At 42.3% G+C, this 27,114-nt stretch overlaps 1 protein-coding gene across 3 annotated transcripts; it reads left to right on the top strand.

Moving 5' to 3' along the window:
* Positions 1 to 175: 175 nt before the first annotated feature.
* ssh2b (slingshot protein phosphatase 2b) lies at positions 176 to 26,059 on the top strand. Of its 3 annotated transcripts, none has more exons than XM_049591404.1 (15): positions 176 to 401; positions 4,353 to 4,396; positions 17,247 to 17,359; positions 17,468 to 17,532; positions 17,623 to 17,744; positions 17,825 to 17,890; positions 18,027 to 18,092; positions 18,282 to 18,476; positions 18,858 to 18,951; positions 19,163 to 19,291; positions 19,688 to 19,734; positions 19,977 to 20,123; positions 20,258 to 20,458; positions 21,494 to 22,547; positions 23,062 to 26,059. In XM_049591404.1, exons 1-15 carry the CDS (start codon positions 339 to 341, stop codon positions 24,367 to 24,369), a joined length of 3,714 nt encoding a protein of 1,237 aa, XP_049447361.1. In that variant the 5' UTR covers positions 176 to 338; the 3' UTR covers positions 24,370 to 26,059. The 3 variants fall into 3 exon arrangements, 2 of the variants coding, with proteins under 2 accessions (XP_049447361.1, XP_049447360.1); XR_007450537.1 differs by lacking the exons at positions 176 to 401; positions 4,353 to 4,396 and adding an exon at positions 14,084 to 14,520 and having other exon boundaries at positions 23,062 to 25,579; positions 25,776 to 26,059; XM_049591403.1 differs by lacking the exons at positions 176 to 401; positions 4,353 to 4,396 and adding an exon at positions 14,084 to 14,520.
* Positions 26,060 to 27,114: the final 1,055 nt, after the last annotated feature.

Here is a 27,114-nt window from a genome sequence, read left to right as displayed (position 1 = left end):
CCAATATTTATTGACATTATAACAAAATTCACCGCTAAATCAGTGGCAGCAAGTTTATTGTTTGACTGAGAGACACTGCTCACAGCTGCTTTGTTTACGTCCAGCACACACACGGTTAATCGGGATTGACAAGCTAAGGGTAGTTGCGCATGCGCAGGCGGCGCTGACAGAGGAAACAGCCGGGGAGTAGTCAAACAGTCTACGGTGAGAGAGAAGGAGCCAGGAAAAACGAGAGAAGACCAACAACCCGGGTACAGCTGGGGTTTCTCCCCCTCAAATCAATTATGCTCGTCTCGCCGCTGTCGCTTCATCTCAGGTGTCCGCTTCCCGGTCGCTGAATGGCGCTGGTTACCGTGCAGCGTTCACCGACCCCCAGCACCAGCTCCAGCCCCTGCGTTTCGGTAAGAGCCGCCTTTATTGAACCTCCACACACCACCGCTGCCACCGCCACCAAACTCAAATCTGTTTGCTGTCGACGGTTGTTTTAGGCTTCATTTCCGCTGTGTTTTTGTCGGCTGCTGACTGTCATAAAGTGCCTTGCCTTTGTACTCCTGCGCATGCGTGAAATATAGCTGCTCATCATTTTCAGTTATCAGTGTGGTTCCTGCTCCCTCCTAACTTATCCTGCTCGAAAGTATTTCGTTTCTTCTTTATAAAAAAGGTAGTTCTGTTATCGGCGTTAGCTTGCGAGGAAAGGACAGCTTCCCCTTCTGTTTTTATTGTGCTCCCCTGTTGACATGGTTCCTGTGTGAACGTTTCCGCCAGTTCAAAGGTTCAACTGGCAGTTAGCTACATCTGTTCAATAGAAACTCCCAACTGCCGTCCACAGTGTGGGGAAGATTGGTAGACTTTGCTGCTCGTCCAGCCGGCAGCAAATTATTATACTGCTAGAAAAGTACAGGTTTTTAGTCACAGAGTTGTGGTTAAGCTACAGTATCTACCAAGAAATATGTCAGGCACTTCCGCTCGTAATAAACGCCTTGTGACACGCATGAATACGGGCATTTACTTTTGCATTATTGCTATGTGCTGTCTTGGTATGTAAACAAGGTTGTGGACGTGAGTGTTTGTCCCTGTTGGTCTGCACGCTTCTCTACTTGTCTCTTTTATATATGTGTGTGTGTGTGTGTGTGTGTGTGTGTGTGTGCGCGCGCGCAGGTGTGTGTCCATGCAAAGCAGAGGAGCAGGTGTTTTTCTTCCTGTTGCTACTCTCTGTGCTCTCTTGTTTCTACAGAAGCAGGGAACCCCACCAGACTACCAGGAAGTGTTACACAAGCATACACACTCTCTGTTTTCCATTCAGACGGTGTTCTCTGTCTGCTTCACACAACTTCAGACACTTCCTGTGTCAGGTCTGCTGTGTGTTTTTGACAGCGTGTCTTCAGTAGTCCTTTTCTTTGTCAGAGTGGAGCAGTCAGTGTGACATCATGTGATGGAGTGTTATCTGTAACTTCTATACGTTCACCATGGATCACCAGTAAAATACAAGTGGAGACATTGATAAAATCTGAAATCAAGGTGTATGTGACATTGATTTACATTGTTACATAGTGTTTTTGGAAAAAAATGCTGGACTGCTGCTTCTGCTTTTGAAGTAAACACCTTTATAAATCAAATTAAAAATCCAGTGTTGCCACAAAGCAGTCTTTCACATTGCCTACAATGGCCTAAAACACACAAGGGATAGCTACCATTATATAAGTGATAAACGTTACAGCGAAATCTCTAAGTGTTGACAACTTAATCTTGCTTCACAGGATGTATTGGCATATTGCCCAACCTTGTGGTAAAATCAGAACAGAAGACTGTTTTGTGTGTTTACTTCCGAGCTGTACATAGTAGAATATTAAAATTTGCAGGTAAAAATATGTGACTGTCTACCCCCCACTGTGTCCCAGATCACAAACTGCAGTCATGTTTTGCCAAGAATGTCACTCACACACTACCTTTGAGCACCGTGGCCTTGAAAGGGACCCTGTCCTTCACACCTTTTGTGTTGTCAGAGTAAAACAGGTTCTGTGAGTAGGCATAATGATAACTGTCTTGCTTTGTACATACATAGGTTTAAGGTAACTTGTTCTGTCATCTAGAGCAACTCAAAATATATATGAAATAAGAATGTTAAAATAGGCAGCATCAGTAGCAATCAGTGTCAAGGTGTACACAGTCAGATTGACTCAGTGTTAGCTACAGTTTTTGACCTGTGAATGATCATGTGTGTTAGAGATGTGATAGGGAACCACTGAGCAGGGACTCTTTCAGTATGAACTGTAAAAGTAGAGGAAGAAGAAGGCATATGTGTAATTTACAAAGGTGAGGCAGACGGTGGTGGTGAAGGATGTGAAGCGTTTTTCTTGTGGAAATATGCTTTCAAGTTGCAACCCGCACACGCATGCAGTGATAACGCATTGCACAGACATGTCTGGTTTCCTGTGTCTTGCTGTCATGTGATGTGTGTGTGAGTGTGAAGTCTTGTGTTTAAGTCTCATGAGATGCCTGCAAGCTATTTTTTTCTTCACCATCTCTACTTGAACCTTATGTCTAATTTGCTCAGCCTCACTGGTGTGTGTCTGCTTCGTAATAAGGGTGTTTGTAGAGAAAACATACAGACACGCTGTACAACACATTTTGCCTTTAGGGGATCAGCCTTACTAGTTTTAACCTGGTGACTCTAGATGCTGTAGCTTGTGACTCCCAGTGCAGCAGAGACTTGACTCCAGTCCTGCAGATCCCTGCCCAGCCGGCACGTTCAGGCTGCGCATTTTCATAAGCTTTGGAAAAATCCTTTCACATTTTCATATGCAAAATACGCAACAGCCGAAACTCTGTCCAATCTAGTGAACTAAGATAAAAACTCCACTACTATATTGTTAACAGTACAAATAATTACTTATAAAAAATCAGAGATATCCTCTTAAGCATTCTCAGTGTTGCTTCACACACATACAATCAAGATTCTGACTGCAGAAACCTTTGTGGACTCATTGGTTCCAGCGTCAAATACTTTACATAAGGTGTTCAACAACCCAAAAGATCTGTTTTAAATATCTGTTCTGCCATTGAGTCGCCTGCAATAGAAACCTGCTTTGGATAATGTGGCCAAGAGACGATCAGCAACAGTGTCACAAGACCTGGCAGTGAACTCTGGTATCCAGACTATTACTGACTTTGCTTCAACAATAACTGGGCCAAACAATTAACTAAATACATATATACATACAATGCACACAATTTTAATTGGCTGCATCAAACATTTCTGTGCATTCAGACACGATAAAAAAATACTGTGATTTTATTTTTCATCCTCATCACCCAGCGTCCCACACTGAGGCAGCTCCGCGCAAGTTCATCATTTTGGCTGTGCTCATCAACCTGTAATCCACTTCTTCCCTTTATGAAGCTGTTAATGGTTTTGTAATATTGTTAAGGCTAAAGCCCACATACAGTGTAAACGAGATAAGCACCAGCCAGGCCCTGCAAGATAAGTGCGAGGTGTTAATCTGCCACTAATCCTCAGCCCTCTCATTTAGCAAAGCTTCATATTCCACAATGTGATTTGGATTTGTCTCTTATTCCCTCTTCAACGTTTCCCTGCATGTTTTTGTGTGTGAATGTGTTATTCTCTGACCAGCCACACCTTAAAAACACACTGAGGTCATTTTCCTGGAGAGTGCGCAAATTGAGTTGAAACTGAACTCTGCTTTCCCTTGTGTCTCTCTGCACCGCCGCTCTCTGCCCAGGCAGGACTGAATACTGTGTTAGATGCTTCTCGCATTTTTGATATGTTTGTGCATGCATATGTGTGCTTGTGCGTTTGGAGTTACACAAGCTACTTTTTGCTTTACCTAGCGTACAACAGAGGGACTTTATTCATTTACATTTTGTCCCACTGCTTGTTTTGTTCAATTGGAAGCTTATTTAATGTTGCTTAAACATTTTTCACATTTGATTATGATCTCTCTGATTTAAAGGTGATGGTCCAAGCAACGAGTTGCGCAGTCCTTTACGGACCATGATAAAGTTGATCAAATTCTTTAACACCACAATTATGTTTATAATCTGACTTATTATTCACAGTTCTCAATCAGTTCTCAACAATACTAATACTTTTTTTGGCATACTTTTTTATGTATATACTATCAGCTATTTCCTGCTATAGCAAAAATATGTTTTAATTTGTGTTGTGATTTTGCATATACTGTATACACTATCATTGTAATGCATCAAAATCCAAATGATAATGTTTATTTGAATTTCACGTTGTGTCTGTCTCCAAGTTCAGTTGTTGATCGTCCAATATTGTCTTATATTTACACATTATTAACTGTGATTTTCTCATTTTGTCTCTCTAGGAGTCGGGTAGTGGGGAGGATGACCGTCGCTCTCAGCCAAGGAGGTAAGATATTGACAGTCATTGTGCAGCATCACCTGCTCTGTCTCAGGCAAAGCTCCACCATCTTTCCCTTCTGTGACCTCAGTGCAAAAAACCCCCTCTTGTGTATTTTGTTTTTAAAACTAATTTTAGAACCATTTATTTACCTATTTTTTCTCTGTCCTCCTCCTCGCACATACCTGCACATTTCTCTGGTCACAGTTATTCACTTGTGAATATATGACACACTTTCTTACATGGCCAGGAACATTTAAAGCTAAAAAACTACTACAAGCTCTATCACGATCAAATTATGTCTGTTTCATACGTCTTGTATTAATATCTGCATATTTTGTAACACCGATATCTGTCTAATTTGTCACTTGTTTGTAGTCACACTGACAAAAAAACATCTTCCCATTACCTCACAGTTTGATGTGCAGCAGGATTTTGATGTTATAAACCAGATGTTTAGATCACAGTGACATTGTACTGGGAATGTAGTGCCAGGCAAATTCGTTAAAAGAGACGTTGAAGTGTCTGAACAGAGGGGTTGTTATTGGGCCGTAACGGTTCGCATATTTGTGCCGAACCATCATGGTACGGGGGTCACAATTTGGTGCACAAAGACACATGCAGAATACACAGTATATAAGTTGATGGACGTAATGCAGAACCAAAGTTCACAAGCGTGGGTTTCAATCGGAAGCTTTGAGCTGTATGTTGTGAGCAACAGGTGGTGAGGGTATGAGTCAATGACATGTAGGCAAACGCAAATTCAGTAGTGGAGCTTGAAGACACAGCTGCAGGTTCCAGGTCAGCTACAGCTGCAACAAAGAGAGTTAAGTATAAACCAAGGACGGTGTGTTGTAGGGTCTATGAATGGAAACACATTGAACATGCTATCGCACATTCGACAGCTAGATGAGCCGGAATGAGGAAAAAACAAACCAGGGCCTAACTTCTTCTCCCCGCTGCTTTCAAACAGCCTTTAGATGTAAACACAGAGCAGGATTAAACAATTACTAAAGCAGTAGTCGTTTACATTGGCGTACAGCCAAGGTGGAACAATTTGTAACACTTCTCCTAATGCTCCAATTCGTTTTCAGTTTCATAGCATGAAGAAGAAGAAGATATACTTAATTAATTCCCAAGGGGAAATTCATTTTTTTCACTTTGTTGTCATCTACACACAGGCCCAAAATACACAAACAGAACCAGGCACATACATGCATTACATGGAGAGATGTCAGAGCGAGGCTGCCTTAGTTTGGGGTGTAAGTATCTTGCTCAAGGGCAACTTTGACAGTGCCCAGGAGGCAAACTGGCACCTCTCTAGCTACCAGTCCACTCTCCATTCTTGGTCCATACGGGCACTTGGACAGGCGACCCTCTGATTCTTAAGCTGAGTCCCCATGGACTGAGCTACCGCCAGAGATGTTTTTTATTTTATAGCCTATTGTGACTTGTTGCATTTGAGAAAGTGTTTGTTAATACACAAGTATTTGAAATATTTGAAATCCGCAACAAGAGGATTTTGTCTGTCTCTGACACTCGCACTACTGTCTAGTCAGAGGAAATAGAAAGTATCCTTAAGCATTTGTTGTTTTTCCCATTGTACTGCAACGAACCATGACTCTTTAACCATGACTTGTGTGTACCATTACACCCCTAGCCTGTAACATTGCTGCCCCTTACCTCTAAACTTTTCATTGCCGGACCTAGACAAACAGGAGAAAATAGACTTTACCTGAAGAAGCACTTAATGATTAATCATTAAATGTGTCTGACCCTGCTGCGGGATTTCCTTCCTTTGCTGGTACAAAGAGCTGCTGTATTATTGTCGTGCTATTGTGGCCTCACAATCCTGTGCTGTCCCTTGTTGCCTCTGGCATTGAACTGGAGTTGGAATCTGGTTTATCCTGTTTCGCTCAACCACATTTTCAACTGGTTTCAGTCCACCAGCGATCAGCAATTTCCTTCTACTGCCTGCAGTGTTTGTTTGTTCTAGATACACATGATAGCAGTAAACCCTTGTTGCAGTAACACCCTGACTTCCATCTTTGTTTTATTTGGCCCTTTAATAACAGATGAAATCCTGAAATCCTCTCATGTATGAGATAATTAACTGTGGTGTGCCGGCTGTCCATTAGAGGGCAGTAGGCTCCCTGTGAGTCAGGTCTGTGTATGTGGGTCAGGGGAGCTGCACTGCTGATCCAGGGGCAGATTGGTAGCCCCTCCCAAAGTCACAGCGCCTCTGTGTCTGTCTGGTCATTGGAGCTCTGTGCCATCTAACTGAGAGGGCTTTCTGTATTTGTGCAGCTGGGAGTGAAATCTATATTCACATAGCGGGGCTGCTTGTGTGTGTGTGTGTGTGTGTGTGTGTGTGTGTGTGTGTGTGTGTGTGTGTGTGTACACAGAGGTAGGTATTAGATCAAATATCATTTTGATTTAGGCCTGAAATGTTTTCTAAACTAATATTGTCAGTGTCTTGTTTTGAAATTCTAACATTATTTAAACAATGACTCTTTATATTCCCTTTTCATCGAGCCATACGTGGCCAAATGTGACAGTTTCAGTGGAAAGCAGGGTCCTCTATAGCAGTGCTTCCCACCTTTTTTCCTTAAGAGACCCATTTTGTATCATTGAGTGAACTGGCAACCCCTGACTAAGCGACATATCTTTCATTCATATTATACTCAGTACAACTGAACAACAGTTAACCTAAACAGTGAATGCAGTAACTGCAGAAAGTTTGTGTAAAATGATCGATTTGGACGAATTTTGAGCAGAAGATTTCCTCTGAATTTTATATCAGACAAGTTCTCCGGATATATTTAACAACCTTCCACACGATTATCTGTCTTTGTTTTTTCAACAATCACACACACTTATAGGCTACTTTTCTGACAAATTCAGTGTTTTCTTCTCCCTGACCATTGGCCATTGTTCTGTTAGTCCTTTGGTTATTTTAAGTGGTTACCACTCTCTAATGCAGGATGAGGCTGTTTAGCAGAGAATGAAGGCTCTGAGAGTGTAGCTTGTGTTCAGGTCTTCACCATGCCCCCAGTTTTTGTCTATTGTAATAGTCTAAACTTTAAAATTAAAATTTAATTTACTTTTCCTCACAGAAAGAAATGACATGCTGAAATAAAGGCCCATAGTATATTTTAAAAAGGTTTTCAAAATCAAGAAAGCCCCCTGTGAAGCTTTGGTGACCATTGGGAACTTGCTGTATGTACTATGTTACACAATGACCTTGTTACTTGTTACAGACATGCCATTGCATTTTTTCAAAGGAACACATATGAATATCAAGTTCATAGTGAGGATCTGGGCCTTGTCTCGACTTCCAAAGCCTCTTTGAATTGCTTTTATACCAGTGTGGAGCTGTGTATATTATACTGGATTGTACTGGGCTGCAGAGGTCAGGAGATATTGTAATTTGCCATCTGAATGGGTGAGTGTTGGTAGATGATGAGAATGGTTTATTTACCGTTTTTTGAACTTACTGTCTGTGTGCTGCTAGTTAGTCGCATTGCTGTAGGTAGTGGCTCAATACTCCTCTAGTGTAAAAATTGATTTCAAGACTTAACCTGGTAGGTTATGACAGTCAGTGGCGGAATTTAACCACTACTTTTATTTAAAAAAAAATGCACTGACGTACAGTTTTAAGATGCCCATATTTTACTGAAGTATTTCCATTTTATGTTTCTTCATACTTCTACTCTACCATTCAAATAAATATAATGTATAATAGATTTGGCTAGAGAGCAGTATAAAAAGTCACCACAATTAGCCCCACCCTTATCAGCTGCAACATTCAATTGATATTGGTTGGCTACTTTTTAGTACTTAAAGTAAATTTTGATTTAAACACTTTTGTACTTCTACTTGAATAACATCTTGAATGCAGTATTCGTAATGGTATTTCTACACTGCGTATTACTACTTTTCCTTAAGTAAAAGATCTAAGTACTCATTCCACTACAAGACTGCTGCCTGTTTTTTTTCACCAGGCTAGATAGCCATTCACACAGAGTATTGATCTAAGACATCACAAGTGCGGCTTTGTTTACTGTAGTTCCCACCAACAATGCAGAAAAATTTTCATTTTATTCCTTAAGATCATAATGTGACAGTTTGTCTAAGACCATTACCATCCCATGACATGGGAGCTTCACAAGAGAGGAGCAGTTTTATCTTGTCAAGTAAAATAGTCACATATTTCTAGCTGTGCAGTTGTCTGACCTGATAACTTCCACACTCGCTGTTTTCATACATCAATCACTGGGTTAAAGAAAGCCTTAAATCAGCTGTATGGACAAATACACTGCTGCCCTGTCTACACATATTATATAAATACATGTCAATGGATTTTTCCCCGCTCTGTTTAAAAAAAAAAAAATTCTGTCCACCTGACCTTTGTTTTACAAAATATCTCTGTCCATACTAGAATGCAAAAACAACTCCAAACGCTTGCTGGCATTAGCTGTCTTCAGCAGTCTCCAGTTGTCGCAAAAGGTAGTAAAGTGAAAAGGATACCTATTTTTCAAAACACATAACATTACTGGAGGTCTCATCACCACTGATTCCTTTTCAATGTAAGGACGAAGGAGCTCACTCACAGTAAGAGTGATGCTCTGGACATGCGAAAGTTTCCCGTCCTCTCCCCATCAACAACTATCCTACTCTCGAAATTGTCCCACTATCTTCTTGTTCCACCAGGCCTCATCCAAAATGTCATGATCATCTGAGGTAGACAACATTACATTTGGTGCAGCAGACGTCGTCGTTTGCTCCTGAAGTGGTGCTGTAATACTAAATTTAGGTGTAAAGTAGTCATAAGACCCAACTGTGCTAACAAAACGTTAACAAACACGCAGTCCGGCAAGAACTTATGCTTATTCCACAAAGCATCAATGGTCATGCACTAATTGAGGAGATGGCGTCAGTTTCCCCAGTTTTAGAAAATCTACACCTTAGAAGGCTTTTATCAAAAATCTCCTTTTTAGTGACTGTGTGGACGAGAGACCAAAACGTAGAGGAAGATATCTATTTTCAAAAGTATCCGTGTACGTGCAAACGGGGCCTGTATCTGCTGGTGATGTACATAGCTGTAGAAAGATACAGAGATGTAGACCGAGATGTAAAGTGCGCGCTCTCACCCACACCTGCCTCACCAGCATTGTTAGACTAGTAGGAGGATGATAACGAATAAAGCAGACCAGTAAACAAAGTTTTTCCCAGCTTACACACACCTTCTACTATATTGCTTTGCTAACTACCTCTGCTGGCTAACGGTCAAGTGCAGGTTAAAGCTGTGGGTGGGGTCAGCTAGTCACCCTAATACCTTTTATGTTTTGCAGAAAGAGAAAGGAGGAATTTTGTTTTAAAAAAGACTTCAACACATATTTACCAAATAGCAAGAGATAAATGAACAACTAGCAGAGGGACACACTTGTCTTTTTAATTTCACTGTTGTAGTCACATCCCAGTGCTTTCAGGTTTTTGGCAAAGAGGCAAAAATGATTTAATAAAAGCGAGCCTGCACACTGAAATACTGAATTAATGTGCCCCACTGCTGACGTCTGTGCCTGTCGTGCCGTAGAAGCCGGCAGCTGCTGCAGAGCTCATCTCCTACACAGGTAGTGACATTCATTCAGACTGTAATAAGGCTTTAGAAATGCAGTATGTCTGTCTGCATGAGTTGGGGCCCACTGCAGTGCTGCTGATTAAAGTCAGTGACGTCAGTAGAGCAATGACGTCAGCTAAAGCAGCAACGTCACTGGAGCACCTACAGAGGAGGAATAAGGGGGGAGAAGAGGAAGTTATTATGATGCTTATTTCTGGTCTTTTATAATCTATATAATTGTGTAGTCAGATGGGGGAAAAAAGCGCAATCAAGTTATTTGTCTGAATGGGAAGGATATTATTTTGATTTATTAGTTTTCTCTACTCATTTCCATTCACCTCACACGTTAGGTAGTGTGCTTCTAAGACTCCCCAATAAATTATTTTCACTCACTCTGTTGTAATCCAATATATGTTGTCTGGCAGATTGATTTGGACTATAAATAATCAGATTGACCTCCTGTCTGTGCACAACACTCAACTGATTATAGGACAAATACTTATCAGTGGTGTGTGTGTGTGTGTGCATTGAAGGTGCTTCCGTGCTTCAAATCTATAGATAGAGCCAAATACTGAATAGCCATGGGTGTACTGTATTATATATGTGATGTTGTAATCGCTAGGGTGACTGCATGTGTGTTTGTAAACGTGGAGACAAGAGCAACAGAGGAGTGTCCGGTGTCTGTCTGCACGTAACAACCACATCCTTCACTGCTCGTCGTTGGTTGGTGTGAATTTCAGCAGTCAAATGAGAGAACAGTAAGATGGAACTTGAGAGATGGGTCTAACACCACAAACATAAGCATGTGGGTTGCTGTAGAGTCCATAGTGTAATGACGCATGCCGCCAAGCCAGACCTAAAATGCCTTTACAACAGATGTAACTGTTGTTTTCTAATTTGATGAGACCCGTTTCAGAAAGAGGGTAGGGAGGTGGACATCATTTTTGGGGTTCAGTGTGATGAGAAAGTCAGTCAGAAAAGGGGAACGTAACTCCATGACAAGACAAGGAAGGCTTTTGTGGATGCACACAGGGTTGAACAGGAAGCTGAGGTGTTGATTGTGTAACAGCTGTTTTATAGTTGTACGTAGGCTCTACACAGAGCCTATGCTAGTGGGCTACGCCATTGTGAGCATCCATACTTGTGCGATGGTGTGTCTTGTCGCTCTGCAATTACATATTTAAAATGCTAGTTAGCGGTGCAGTTTCTGTGCCACTGTGTTGAGTTTCTTTGAAGTGCAGTAAAGGTGGTGGATTCCAAACACACCTAAAACCCACATGAAACAAGGCTTGATGGTGACAATATTAAAAGTACAAAATTCGTTGTCAGTATAAATGTTCACAGACAGAACAGTTGTCTTGTACTAAGCATGTTTTCCCCACATATATAGCATGCTAAAGTTATTAGCATAAGCCCATGACAATTCCTGTTGCATAAATGAACCTAGCTAGCAGACTTTTCTACTACTCTCATGAGGCCAGGAGGAATTACACACAAGACTTTAAATGCTTTTTTGCTGAAGGCTTTATTGTCTTCACAATATCTTGTTTAAATAAAAAACAGGAGGTCTGTGTTGCCACCACATGTTGTCACATTTCTGGGGAGGTGAATGTACGGCATTGTTTCAACACAGAAGTATAAACCCTGCTTAACTGTCAGATTGAGTGGTTGCGATCAGTCAGGGATGAAAGCCTCCTCATGAGTACTTACGTCATATAAGCCTTAGTAGTGTATCTTTTGTCTGTTTATGCCTACACTGAACTCTTAACCTTCTGCTGTATACCTCTGCCTCCATTACTGCTTATTGTTACACCATCTAATGTGTGTACTTTGATATGCTAAAGACTGGGAGGAGGTCAAGTCTGTAACATCATGGAGTTAATTGACCCACTTCATCTTGCTACTGAATAACACCACCTGGCTGCTTGATGAAGGAGGGTCAAGGACAGCATGTTAGTGTACGAAAACATAAAAGCACACACAGCTCATACATATTACATAGGCCACAGATGGACCGAACAGAAAAACACCACTGCAGTTGTTGTTTATCTTGTGATATGAATTTGCAGTCAGGTGCGGTGGCAACATATTTACCCTGAGTTTGTAATCTATCCTCTACATTGAAACCACGAGGGATCAACAAGTAACATAACCAAGTCTAAGGTCAAGTTGCTCCTCAGTTCACGGGCTCCCAGACCTCTCCTTTTTGATTTCTCAATCCTTTTTCCGTTGTTGTTGTGTTGTTGTTGTTGTTGTGGTGTCGCTGGAAGCAGCAGCACATTAGGTGTCAGGTGTCTCTGACTGCGGTGAGAATTTTCCCTAAAGGCTACAGACCTAGAGAGGTGGTTACACAACTCGGTCACAGACAACACAACTGTGATCAGTGAGTGGCCCACACTCTCTAGGCGATGCCTCTCTGTGTATGAGGAGTAATTAATGCTTAATCAGGAGAAGTGTTGTCATGAAAGCGATGATGCCAGGTTTCTAATGGAGTTGTTGAAAAAAGAAGAGAACAAATTGTCTGTAGGGCTGGGTGTTAAGGACAAAAATGACACTAGCCTAAAACCAGAAAACCTTCTCCTGACAGATAGAGACGGTCGCCTTGTCCACATGTACACGGGTATATTTTAAAACATAGCTTTTTCTGTGCACGTTGGCCTTTCTTTCGCATGCAAACTGTGTTTTAGGTCACTGAAAACAGACCTTTTGTAAAATTCCAGCCAGGGTGAAGACTTTCAGAAGCTCAATTTCCAGTGTAGACAGGTCACAACATCAGACTGCGCTCCCTTATCTACTTCGTGAGGCGTCACAAATGTGGCGACATTTCGGGCAATGGCAGACCCATACATGCCAAACCTCCTGTTTTTCCAGGGAGATTCCCGCTCATTCCCCTTTCCCAGTTTCCCCATGGGGTCACGGTTCTCTCGCATTTCCCGATTTATGGCAAATTTTCATTCCTTCTTTGTCGTGTTTGTTACCAATACCTGTTTCTGGCACTGTACAGTGTGACTCTAGAAGTGTTCTGTTTCCTACCCATTGGCGCTTCCCCCTTTCTGTCTTCTTCTCCAACCCTCCTGGGCAGGAGAGGGGTGCCTGTCGGGCTGCATGAGTCAGAGGCGGCTGCTGATATACACCTTGTCTTTGTGCTGACTGTGTTACACCTGCACAAGTCCAACAGGACTGCTGTGTGCTGTGTGAAAAAAATACCTTAACAAACAGACTATCAAGTGGGGCTGTACCCAACTCAGAGTTATGTCAGTCAGTCAAATCAGATTTGGCTATTCAAATATTTGCCTATTTGTTCTTTTTTCCATTTAGTGTTCAAGAGTTTGACTCAGTAGGATGTTTAGGATGACAGTGACGTTCCTGTAGTATCGTAAACAAGCCAAGTTAGCCCTCCGATATGTACTAACTGCGCTAATGACAGGTCACAAATGCGCAACAACATTTATTGCAGACACTTGATATCAAACAAAAGCCAGACACTATAGTGTGAAGATGCTGTGAGCTGTAAATTCACCACTTTTAAGTAGAAGGCAGAAGATAACGTTATATAAAGCTACTCTTCCTCAGGATCATGGATCAAAAAAACTCAAATGCTTGACTTGAGGAAGTCAACTTAGGATTCAAATCTTCTACTTTCAGGGGCCAGCCCTACAATTATCGGTAATAAAGAATTCCTAGACAGTGCCACATCGCTCTCTAAACCAAACCTAAATTCAATATAGTGTCATAATGATGTACCACAGGTCTTTGACACGTAATTTACACAAGCAGTGAGCATCTTCTTGAGCAGCTACTTCTTGCTGCATGGTATGCGGCCAGAATGACCTCCAATGTGCATCAGGAGCATTTGGTACTCAAGGTTCAAAGAAACCTATGAATAGCAGTAACATCTTGGGGCTGTTGCAAACTCACGTCGTGATATCCCCCCCCCCACCGTGGCACTAATAACCCTCATACAGCTTTCGACAGGCGGCTGATTTCACCCATTGGACCATATGTGTCTCCTCCCCTCCCGCGGCAGTTTTTACCGCAGCCTGCTGCAGATAAATGAAACAGTGTCACTGAGCAGATGTTAAGTCACCTGCTCCGCTACAGCATGTGTGAAACATGTCAGTACCTTTGCCGTTTATGAGCGTTATATCACCGCGCTTTTTTAAATCTGTTGTTTGATATCGTGTTTGACGGATAATTCCTAAAATCCGAGATGTCCATTATAAGCAAAACATCATAGGGAGACTTCAGCAGAGCCTCTGCGTTTTCACAACTGCCCTGCCAGTGCGGAGTGACCCCCGCCTCCCCCCGTCCGTCCGCACCACAGCCGCGACTGCCGATAGCTCCAACCGGCTCCTGTGCGCCCTGCGCCCGCCACCAGAGCAGCGATGCCTCCCGGTGTTGTGACCGCGCCACGGAGCTCATCAGCCGGCTGCTTCTGCGCCTGCTGCGGGGTTAAGATGAGACCGCATTTCACCGAGAACTCCGTGATCTCTCAGGGGGACATTTATCAGCTGTAAGTTCACACCCTGCTCAGAGCTCCAGGCTGTCTGTGTATACAAATATTTAACTGTGAATTGCAGTAACGTCTCAAGGCTGTTGTATTCTAGGTTTGTATAATATCAGTGAGTGGACATTTGTATTTCTAACTTGAAGCTTACTTGGGCAGTCCCCTTACATCCTGACTTGACGCAGGTCATAATCTCATTCACTGTGCTTTCCAGTATTTGCTCACAGTGTTTGTATGACAAAGGCATGTGGTTTTCCCATGATGATTAAAGGGAAGGATATGACAGCACAGCAGCAGTCAGTGGCTGCAGGAAGAGGTTTCCTTCCCTTTGCTCCGTCTGCCAGATGCCATAATCATCTCCTCACATGCACACTCCGCTACCCACCTTTCGCTTTGCTTTTTCATTCTCGACACGACTAAAATTCATCTTGAGGGGGCACAGCAGGAAAGGCACACAATGTACCTGCAGCAGATTGTTCATGAATCAGAGGATGTGATTAATCTTTGAGCCGTGTGTCTTGAGAGAGCAAACGCCGGGAATGTCACTGGCATTTATCGGCTATTTGTGTGTTTGGTCAACCAAGTCAAGACTTGGTTTGCTTGTGTCAGACATCTGTCCTGTAGAGTCTGCATTTACAGCTTGTGCAAGAGTGCAAGCTCAGCTGTTAGCCTCTGTTGTGATCTTCTAGAATAGCACACAACACAGTGTGTCGACAGTCAGACAGATTCCAATATGTGTTTATCTTTTATTTACTAATTTATTTAATTAACAGTATGTGTGTAGTAGGTGGTTGTAGGTTCATCATATGCAGATGTTGCCGGTGTTTTTGGTGTGCACAATCCCAGTTGCTTTTGATTCACCTGTTGGCCTAGGGAGGGTGAACAAGATCCAGCAGTCTAATGTGAGTTTTTCACAAATGGTAGACTTTTTTAATGTCAGTGTGGGTTGAGATATTGTAACATCAAATATCTAACTTCCGTTTTTCGAACTCTGAATTATAAGTGGATGCTTTTAAAGCTGCTGTTCTGATGTTACAGACCTCCTAGTTGTCACTTTTGTAAATACTGGGACTTCTTGTTTCTGATATTCCTTCCTTGGCCTTGGCTTATATTTATCATTACTGCCAGTATGGAGTGACAAATATGGACAGCCAGGGATCACTGGTGTTAGTGGTGAATCTGCACTCATGCTATTGTTTCATAACACAGTGGTGCCAACTTAATCCCCCCCAGGCCACAAAATAGTTGAAGGTGGAGTTGTTGCTTGCTGTGATTGTGGCCTTGATTTAAAAACAAACACCAGAGCAACATCAAAATCAAAGGAATGCATTGGGAATCTTAAGCCCATTACATAACTGTTGTTTAGAGAGCAGCACCAAGTAGCTTAGCTAGAAATGCCAATTTCATGCCAGGTAGTTGCTCAGTTATGTGCCAGAAAGTGCTAAAGTCTCGGCCACAGCCAGTTGAGTTGTGATTATCTGCAGAGTACAAAGATAACTACTGCTGGTTCATGTGAAAAAGAATTGGATGGTTAAATGGATGGACAGTTTGTTTGTTTTCTTCCCTCTGTGACTCAAGATGTCTTTGTTTATCGAGCCTCCTGACATTTTATCAACGTGTCCAGTCAGTGACATATATTGATATTATATCTGTGGTGTTATGAGACTAGATATTGTGTCAGATTTTGGATATCATTAGTGTTGTCTTTTCCTGGTTTCAATGGCTGCCTTACAGTAAAGTGATGTCATTTTCTGAACTTAACGGACGGTTCTGGCTGTTTTTTTTTATTTGCCTTTACCCACTTAGTCATTGTATCCACATTACTGATGACTATTTATCAAAAATGTCATTGTGTAAATATAATAGTGAACCCTACAATATTGTCAGAATATCGAGATTGACATGTTTGGTCAAAAATACTGTGATATTTAATTTTCTCTAATTTGCCTAGTCCTATGTCTTGGCAACTTAAGTCAGCGAGTTATTGCAACCAGTTGCTGCATATTGTAAACTGCACAGCGAAGTGTCATAAAGGCACATAAATCTCTCCGTTATTATTTTGTATACATTGTTTGAACAGGTGTGTTTTCTAAGAAAACATAAGATTAAATCACCATTATGGAAACACACTCAACCTCTTGACAACAAAATCCCTCGTGCTCAATATTCAGCAGATGTTTTCATGATGGAGAACAAAAGCTTCTGTTTCATTAAGTTGGGGAATAAAAAGACATCATCCCCACAACACCAGCAACAGTGTTTGCTTTATGTGTCATCACTGTAGCAGTAGAAGACACATATTTTATTTATTTAATGTATGAATTGTCATAAAATGATGGAAATTTCCATGACAAGTGTCTTTGTGTGGTTTGTTTTGTCCGATTTATGATTCCAAACCAAAATACATTGAGTTTACTTTCATGTAAGATGGGGAAAGGCATAAAATCCTCACATTTGAGAGGCTGAGACTGTTTGATGAATCAAAAGATTTGCTGATTGTCTTTCTGTTATTGAACTAATCAGTGAATCAAAGAACTGTTTCAACTCGACAAACTAGACATTTGCACAGACATGTCTTATTCTTCTTTAACTTTAAAAAAATGGAGTTGGAGCCAATTGCAGTGTCTTTTTTGGGGGAAACTTCAGATAAAAAAAGGCATTTTCCAGGTTGAATGTTATCAGTCTTCATAGATGGTTCTCACTGACTTTATTTTTTCTCTCTGTCTGTCCAGCATCAGTGAAAGTTTCCTGACAGTTAAAGGAGCTGCTCTCTTCTTACCTCGAGGAAATGGCTCCTCTTCTTCATCTGCCTCTCGCTTCTCACAGCTGCGCAGCAAACATGCAGGTGAGGTGAAAGCTCTTTCCCAGAATCAATTGACTGCTGGGAGAAAAAAGTTGTCATTTATTCAGAACTGCAGGTCTTGACTGTTTTTTATCACTGTCATTTTACCAGGAGACATCCAGCAGCATCTACAAACCATGTTTACTCTCCTCAGACCGGAGGACAACATCAGACTGGTGCGTACACACCATAACACAAACACAATGTTCATTCTTAAGGTTTTCAGTCAGCTGTCGAAGACACTGAAGGTGTTGTTCTTGCTCTAGGCTGTCCGTTTGGAGAGTATCCACACCCAGATCACCCGCTACATGGTGGTGGTCTCAACCAATGGTCGTCAAGACACGGAGGAGAGCGTGGTGCTGGGAATGGATTTCAGTCCTGTAGATAGGTGAGACAGTCAAATACTCAAGCTTGTATGTGCCTGCTTGTTTTGATACTGTGCATTAAATTTAATATTTTCCCTCCCAGCTCATGTTCTGTAGGGCTGGTTTTGCCTTTATGGAGCGACACGTTGATACATCTGGACGGAGATGGGTAAGAAAATATTCGACATGTTTTAAACACAGGGCTAACACACACTAAACACCAGGCTGTTAAAGTGGCTAGCTGTGTCTTTTTTGAAATTTTATTTCATCTCTCTCCTCTTTGCTCCCTCTCTTTTTGCACCCAGGGGTTTCAGTGTGTCGACTGATAACAGAGTGCATGTATTCAAGCCCGTCTCTGTGCAGGCCATGTGGTGAGTCACACTGCATTAATCACACGACATGGTGGGAACAGATATCTGCACTTTTATTGTTTTGCAAATGTTAATCTTGGTAGCCAAAGCATGTCACTGTCATTTATTTGAAAGTTTCGTTTTCTCTCATGAGCTTAAACTCCATCGCCTTCATCATCTGCCTCATTTTTCACTCACAATTACTTGCAGGTCGGCCCTCCAGTCACTCCATAAAGCATGCGAGGTGGCTCGTTGTCACAACTACTTCCCAGGCAGCTTGTTCCTCACCTGGGTCAGCTACTATCAAAGCAGGGTCTACTCCGACCAGGCACGCATCAACGAGTGGAACGCCATGCAGGATGTGCAGTCACATCGTGCTGATTCGCCCGTTCTCTTCTCTGATGCGTAAGTATCCAGATCATATAGAGTATGCTTCCTCTCCAGTTTTAAATATATGTTCTAGATCAGTGGTTCTCAAACTGTGGGGCAGGCCTGCAGGGGGTTATAGAGCCACTGTAGGTGGGGCGTGGATGACCAGGGGAAAAATACGTAATGAAACAAAAGATTTATGTAGGGAAAATGAACAACTAGGGTTCACTGATGATATCATGCTGACCTTTATTTCAACACAATTCAACAAGGACCCCCCAACTCCATATTTGAGTGTACATATAGCACCATTAAATGACTTCTCCATATGCCATGGTGTATGTTCGCAGCAGTACTTCATATATTGAATGGACTTACACACAGTTCACATATTTCAATGTCATGATGTTTCTGCAGACCTACAGAAAGAGAGCTGACAGAGCGTCAGATCAAAAGCAGTTTGAGGGAGATCATGATGCAGAAAGACCTCGAGAATGTCACCTGCAAAGAGGTGAGTCAGTGCTTCAGATGCTCCAAGCACACGCAACCATCACTGCAACAAATTTAGCCCTTCCCAAAAAGGAGTTGTTCTTGACATTCAAGTTCCTTTTTAGTCACCAGTGTTAAATTAGAAAATGTAATGTCAGCATTTTATGTTTAGATTGCTGTTTTAAGATTTTATGGGTGTTTTTGTCTGTTCCCTGGCCGGATGTGTTCCATAGATCCGAACAGAGCTGGAAATGCACATGACATGCAACTTGCGAGAGTTCAAGGAGTTCATCGACAATGAGATGATTGTCATTCTGGGCCAGATGGACAGTCCTACGGAGATCTTTGATCACGTCTTCTTGGTGGGTTGACTCAGAACACGTAAGGAGTACCACTGCTGTATTTGGCAACAGTCTTGGTCTAATTAAACTGAAATCCACAGGATGAAGAACTACCAGAGCAGCTAGATCACCAATTAATTGATAAGAACACTCAAGAATAGACAGCGTCTCAGTTCTTTTGAGTAGAATGTATGAACATCGGTTGTGCCTTAGGCTTAATCCATGTCTGAGGAGCCTGGCAGAGCATGAGATAGTCTTGTGTTACTCTAAGTTTCTCCAAATTTTAAGGTTCTTTGTCTTTGTTTGGTTTGGAGTGCACATTTGATGTCAGGCATGCCTTGCAACAGGATTTAAGCATTATGAAAAGCTCAGTTGAAGGCTCTGAACTAGTCTGAGGATTGCTTTTGTTTCCTTCAGGGATCTGAGTGGAATGCATCCAATTTGGAGGAGCTGCAGAAGAGCGGGTAAGGAGGGGGACAGAAACAACAACTCACACAGTACAAGCTGTACTGAAGTCAATAAAAAACATAAAGACACATATGATAAGACTTAAACAATACTTTTGTTTGAATTAAACAAACGGTTTTGTGTTAAAATATCCTTGTCTCATATCCAAACCGACTCAGTCTAACAACTGCACATCTTATCATCTCCCTTATCTTTTTGTAATCTTTCCTATCATGATTCACGTCTCATTCTCACTCAGGGTCCAGTACATCTTGAATGTAACGAGGGAGATTGATAACTTCTTCCCCGGCGTGTTTGAGTACCACAACATCCGTGTTTACGATGAGGAGGCCACCGACCTGCTTGCTTATTGGAACGACACTTACAAGTTTATAACTAGAGCCAAGTGAGTTTCAAATGACTGCATGTTCTCTACTTTTTCTCTCATCTGCTTATCAAGGAGTGTCTGTTCCTGTTGTTCTTGTAACTGCTGACAATGATAGGCTGATATATCTACTTGACTCTTCATATCTACTCCAGGAAAGCGGGATCCAAGTGCCTGGTGCACTGTAAAATGGGCATAAGTCGCTCTGCAGCCACAGTGATAGCGTACGCCATGAAGGAGTTTGGCTGGGATCTGAAAAAGGCCTTTGATTATGTCAAGGAGCGTCGAGCTGTGACCAAACCGAACCCCTCTTTTATGAGACAGCTGGAGGAGTACCAAGGCATTCTGCTGGCCAGGTAGGGAACACAGAGCTGAACTATTTTAAACTGCTTCAGGATATACTAAGTGGGATTTTCCTAAAAAACAATGAATGGACTCATATAGAAGTAATTCCTCTTAACTTTTACTCAGGACCCACTAGAAGTGTGTGGTGGTGTAATTTTCTGCAGAGACCCTGCCCTCAGTATTTTCTTATTTCTTAGTTTATCTTTATAAAATATGATGCCAAGGTACCAGACTGTAAGCAGCATGCATCCAAGAGGAAGCTCTGAAATTCATTAAGACAGTGCCGGAAATACACAATTACAGTGAGGCGAAATGCCAAGTGGACAAAGCTGGGGTTGGCTTTCACTTTTAGTTTCACTGGCGATACTGTTTATGGACAGTAGCTGATAGTGTGACTTCAGAGATGTGCTCAGGATTTTAATGTATTATTTTTATATACAATTTTTAGATCAGTAACTTGAAACCAGAACAATTTCTTGAATTTGCCCACAATTCACATCCAGCAGACACATAGCAACAATAGCATTCATTTGGAGTTGTGTCTCTGGCCATGTGACATGTAAATGTATGTTATATTCTGCTTTTAGCTCTGGTCTGTTCTCCACTTACTGAAGAAAAACATATTTTTTAGCTGTTAAAGCTCCACTGTGTTCAATAGCTAGTGGCTAACTTTGTTTGCCCTTTGACACTGTGAAGGTAGCCTACGCTTGGCTTTTTGCAGAAAACACCTGCTTGCTGTAAACAAGGTTGATGAAAGCTGAGTTTGGAGGCCAGAAAACCAAAACAAAAATTGACCCCTTTCACATTCTACGTAATCATCCATTGTTGATTAAATAAAATAAAAAAAGATCAGTGGCTTTAAAACGTATTTCATACAAGCATCATCTTTATCTGTGACACAATACATTTAGCACAATAACTTTATGACATTAAAAGCATGCATGTGCATGTTCATATGTTTGCATGAAGATCATACGAGGGACATGAAAAGACAATAAAAATGTTTTTCTCTCTTTGTGCCACTTCTCTCCCCACCCCTCCTACAGCAAACAGAGGCACAACAAACTGTGGCGTTCTCACTCTGACAGCGACCTGTCTGAGCACCATGAGCCACTGTCTAAATCTTACGGCCAACCGCACAGCTTGGGTCGTTCTGATCCCCATAACCAGGCCGGCAGCACGTCTGGTCCGTCTGTGAAAGAACTGCTGGATTCACTGGGAACTTCAGCCATCACTGGCAAAGCAACACACTCCACTAGTCAACCTGATACCGGCATTCACTCCAAACAGCTCAGCTCCTCGTCCTCTGAGGGGGTGGCAGCTCTATCACGTGATGCTAAAGCTCGAAGCCTCGAGGCTCCTTCTCATTCTGCTGTAGTCCAAATCAGCCAGTTGGACCCCCCTTGTCCCGAGTCCACAGCTGGCTCTGTGTCTCTGCCGTCTCCTCCGCTCTCCAACGGCTTATGTGACTCTGAGGAGCAGTCCTCATCACTTCCTCTCTCCCAGCCAAGGGCTGCCATTGTAGTGCCCGAGCCTCAGAAAACAGACATGGTGACTGTTGCACACAGTGTTGTAGTGGGCCAGCCTCACCCGCCTCCATCCTTTCACCACCTCCCCCTCTCTCCTGCCCCATCCTCAGCTGAAGTCTGCACGGATGAGGTTATCAAACCCCAGGTGTTGTCCAGCTCTCTGCCTGTGATGAAACCAATGCTCGTGTCAGTGCCTGAGCCCACGACAACACCAACACCAAGCACACAACAGGCTGGACCCCAGAGTCTTTCCGCACAAGTGCCTGTCAAAAAAACAGACTGTGACCAACAGATGTGCTTGGACGGTTTAGCAGCACATCCTCCCTCCACTAGTGATTTTATCAGCTACCCCAGTGCCATTCCACAAGACAACAAGTTGTTGTTCGGCCACAGCGCAGATCACATTAACTTTTTCAGTGCCAGAGAAAAGTTCAAGGAAATGAGTCAAGATGGCAAAACGCACTGTGCTGCAGTGCAGCAGTCGCCCCAGCTGAAGAGTTGCGGCAAGGAACAACAAACACTGCCTCAGGAGGTCTCCACCAGTGAGGGGAAGGAGGAGGAGAAAAGAAAGGTACGGCTACTGCTTGGAGCAGAACTTCCCCAAACTACTGTACACTTAGTTTCATTGCAGAAGCCCACATTATTGTGTTATCTTTGAGTCACATAAATTTTCTTTAGAGTATCTCTCAGGCTCTTCCGAAAGTCTCAATTTGGGTGTTTGGAGACAAGCGTGCGGATGTTTTGACTTTTTTTTTTTAAGATGCATGATGTCATATATATTACCCAAATAATTCTCTAAAATCAGAATTTTACAACATTTGGAAGTGTATTGACCTGTGTATTGAGTATTAAGTGCATTGAGCAGTTCAATTTGGTCTCAAATTATTAGTTTGCCTTTGTTGCCTTTGTTTTCTTGAGTCAAAGGCACCACCCAGTGGCAAAAGGTGGAACACTCAGTGCAGAGTATCTGTCAAATCAGACTGTCTTAGTTGAATTTCTTTTTAATAGCTTTACAGATATATTTAAACTCTCATTTCACATTTAAACTGAATTGTCTTTTTATGTTATCTCTCTTGTCTTTGTAGGAAACAACCGTCCCTGTGCAGGTCACAGGGCTGAAGCGTGCATCGCACACAGAGCCTCAGGGCCCCCAGGACCAGGAAGAAAGGAAGTCGAGGCAGGAAATAGATGGAGATGTTTTATCACACAAGGAAGCTGATAATGTTAAAGAGGAAGTGACAAACAAAGAAGAAGAGGAGGAGGCGGCTCCTGCTCGTCTCTACAGCGATTGGACAAGGGGGTCTGTGCGGCGCGTCACGCGACAGCTGGAGCAAAGAATGAAACAGGAGCACGAGACTCCGTCACCCTCCTCGTCTCCACCGTCCCTCTCCGGCAGCTCCTTCAGCTCTCAGCGACGTCCACCCAGTGTCCATGCTGCGACAGTGTTGAATCCACAGGATGCATCAGTTGACTCACAGGTGTCAGAAATTAGCACTGTGCAGGAGGAGCAGGAGGAGCATGATGGGAAGGTTGGACCAGTTAAAAGGGAGAGTGGTGATGTAGTTGAGATGGGGACACTAGGAAATAATGACGAAAGCACAATAGGACACAAACTCCATCCTGCTGACACAAGATTGCTCTCTACCTCTTCGTCTTTCCACCGCTCGGCCCATTCTCCCTTTGCCTCTGTAAACTTCCTGTGTTTAGAGGGTGTGACACAGTTGGAGTCAGACACAGACTGGGACTGCTTCACAGAGGGACATCACAGTGACATCATCATGAGAGAGACATGGGAGACTCTGTGTGAGCTGGGTGCCTTCCTGCAGCAGGTAAGCATGGACGGAGCCGGCAAGGCCAGATGTGTGGACCAGATCTTCGGCCTTGGTGCTGGAACCATTCAGAAGCGAGGTAGTGGCGTCCAGAGGAGGGTCAGAGAGGTGGAAGCGAGGATTCGCCAAGCAGGACTGACACCTCCATCCCTGATGAAGCGCTCAGCCTCTCTGGCCAAACTGGGCTGTCTGGAGCTGCTCGCCAATGACCTGAGCGAGTGGGAGTTCAGCCTCTCCTCTATGGCTCCGTCCTCTGCAGAACCTCCGATCCACACAGCAAGCGACGAGTCCAAGAAGCAGCGGGTCCACAAGTCTCCCTCCGCAGCCGACCAGCAGCTAAAAGCCCTTGGGACTGATGCAGAGAGGCTCCCTGAAGCTGGAAAAACCTCACCAGGAGTCTCTCCGCCATCTAGTCTGCAGAGAAGAGAACTCCCTAACTCTGACCAAGATTCTCTGCACTTGCCTGCGCTGACACTTGCGGCAACAAGGCAGCAATATGGAAGGACTCACCCTCTGAGGCGGCTTAAGAAAAGAACTACTAGCACCCTTTACCACACCATGTAACCCTCACCGTATGAGTGTGTGTGTGTGTGTGTGTGTGAGAGAGAGAGAGAGAGAGAGAGCAGTATCATGCACACCTGTGAGAAATGGAAATCAAGTGTGTAATGTTGGATTTATTCAGCGAAACAAACCAATGCCTCTTGCCTTAAAGGATATGTCGAGACATTTCTGTACAGTTTTCTCCCTGCAGATCAGCCAAGGGACACTTCTCTCAGTGCAGGAACAGTGACAAGGCTATGAAGGGTCCCGTCAATTGAAATTAAAACTGTAAGTCAATTTGGAAGAAGCGCTGTGTAGTATAACGGCATTTAAAAGGCAGCAAAAACAATCATCCAAATGATTAACTTGTTTCAAATGTTAATACACCTGAGCCTGCACATACTCACTCTCTACGTCATCGCTGGTTCCTCCATCATGAACTTGATATTTACTTGATTGCTGTTTGTTCATTGAATAGTCCGACCTGATGTAAGGTGGAATGTAGCCTCTGTTTTCCTCTTCTCGTGCTGTCACGTCTCTTCATCAATATTTGCAAGTTGTGCTGGGTAGCTGCCAAGAAAATGATCCGGCTGGTACAGTCTAACAGGTAAATGACTCTGCCCAAAATCAATTCAGCACACACACACATTTCTCAAACCTGCAGATTTGGTTCTAATGATCTGGTAACGTTGATTCATGCGGCAGAAATACTTTATACTGACAAATAATACCAATCAAAGTTAATTCTGCCGTCTGGAGACTGATTTTAAACATTGGTTGTGCGTTGAAACACACAAAGAGCTCAGGTCGAACCACACACACGCAACAAATTTGTGTTTTCCCCCAAAGAAATGTGTATCCAGAGCTGGTGAATGGAACATCAACTGACAAAAAAGGCTGCATTGTTGTGCAGCAATTTATTTAAAAAAATGCAAAGAGAAGGGGCATGCTGTTTTGTCTGTTTTTTTTTTTTTTTTTGTTTTGACTACACAATACCTCAGTAAGTCTGAACCAAATCTGAGCTGCACACACGACAAGCTCTGGATTCCTGGAATGTCTCCGTCTCAGTCAGAAACAATTTCAACTTCTCTACTCAACAAACTGAAGTAAACTCGTCTCTCTTGTGTCCTCTCTCAGTTCTGATGCCACTCAGACTAGACATGTTGTGTATGTATCACTGTGTGGGAGAACGGGTAGGTTAGGGGATCGGGAGCTGAAGGCAGAGTGTATATTTGTGAGTTTTCTGCTATGTTCTCTTCGGGATGTAAAGGTCTATATTGTGAGTGTTGACATTTTAGGAACTGTACATGTTTTTATATCTGGTTTGTGTCTGTGTGTGAGTGCGACTGTGTAGCACAACTTTACGACGTGGGTGTGTACTTTCCTTTTTTTTTTTTTTTTTTTTAAACTGTCTTTTGTACACATTTTAGGAGTGTGCCTGTGACTGGCAAGTGAAGCTTCTCTGCAGTCTATCAGAAACGTCTGTACAGGGAGGTCTGTCATACATGCACTTTACTCCCTTTTTAATTTTTAATGTGGCTTTTTTTTTAATGTGTGGTTGCTACTTTCGAGGAGCATGCTTAGATAGTAGCAGCTGCTGGGTATGCCTGTGTATTGTCAAAAACTGATTTTTGTTTGTTTTATTTTAAACTATCGGTGTAAATATTCTTTTATATCATGTGCTTCAACTGTGACCATTAAACAATGGAAATTATTCAGTGTTTTCCTGTAAGTCTGTACAGTAATGTAAGGTTGTGACATAACTGAGGGCGTAAACAAGAGATGAAAGTACGTGTTAAGTTTTTAACATATTTAGGTTTTTTAAAATCTAAATATTATTAACAGATTTTAGATTGTTTAATCTATAAAATTTCCAAAAATAGCTAAAAATATTTTGTTCATCTGAGTTCAAAACCTGATGAAATTCATTGTACTGTGATATATAATAGATAAAAGCAGATAATCCTTACATTTATATATAAGAGCTGTTCCATCCTGTCTACAGTGTCAGAGGAGCACATCACAGTGAATGTGTTAACACTTCCCTGTTTCTGTGGTTAATATTTGCTTTCACAACATGTCACACAGCACTCTGATTGTTTATCAGTCTGTGGGGTAAGTATTTTCTCTGTCACTTGAACAACTTGAGTTTCCAGTTTGATGATGTTAAAGGCTTGTCAGAACAACAACAACAAAAAAAATACATTTTAAAAATTGGAGCCAGAAAACTATTTTTCTGGAGAGTCTTTGATAGAAAATTTGTTTACATAAATACACTTGATTGTGGAGAGCTGCAGGAGGAGCCTGTAGGTAAATTGTTATATATATTGAAACCCAGATCTAAAGTTATTCAGTGTGTGGTAAATTTATAATCATCCAAATGTGTGCTTTTAAGCCCAAATAAACAGTGAGAGCCACAAAATGGAAAAGATTAGGTTGTTTCAGTTTGGTAACTTTTATCACTCAGAGTTGATACAGTAGGTTTGTACTGCATGTTATTTTGGTATTATTTTTTCTTGTTAGTCAAACTTATTGCTGTCACCGCTGGTACGTCAGAAGCAACAACTATAGTCATTATTATCTTCAGTTCATCTAGATAAAGCACAGATGTCCTGCAGTATGAAATCCATTGAGTACAGACATGAAAAGTCATTGCTTTGATTTTAAGTTCATTTTCTCTCTTTCCAGTGAAGAGTTTAACCTTTGTCTTCATTTACAGCAACAGTGGAACACAGTATGACCCCAGTTCAGCCTTCAGCAGGTATGTTT

The sequence above is a fragment of the Epinephelus fuscoguttatus genome, linkage group LG12 (assembly GCF_011397635.1).
Source record: "Epinephelus fuscoguttatus linkage group LG12, E.fuscoguttatus.final_Chr_v1".
Taxonomy (NCBI): Eukaryota; Metazoa; Chordata; class Actinopteri; order Perciformes; family Serranidae; genus Epinephelus; species Epinephelus fuscoguttatus.
This window is presented reverse-complemented; position numbering and strand designations above follow the sequence as displayed.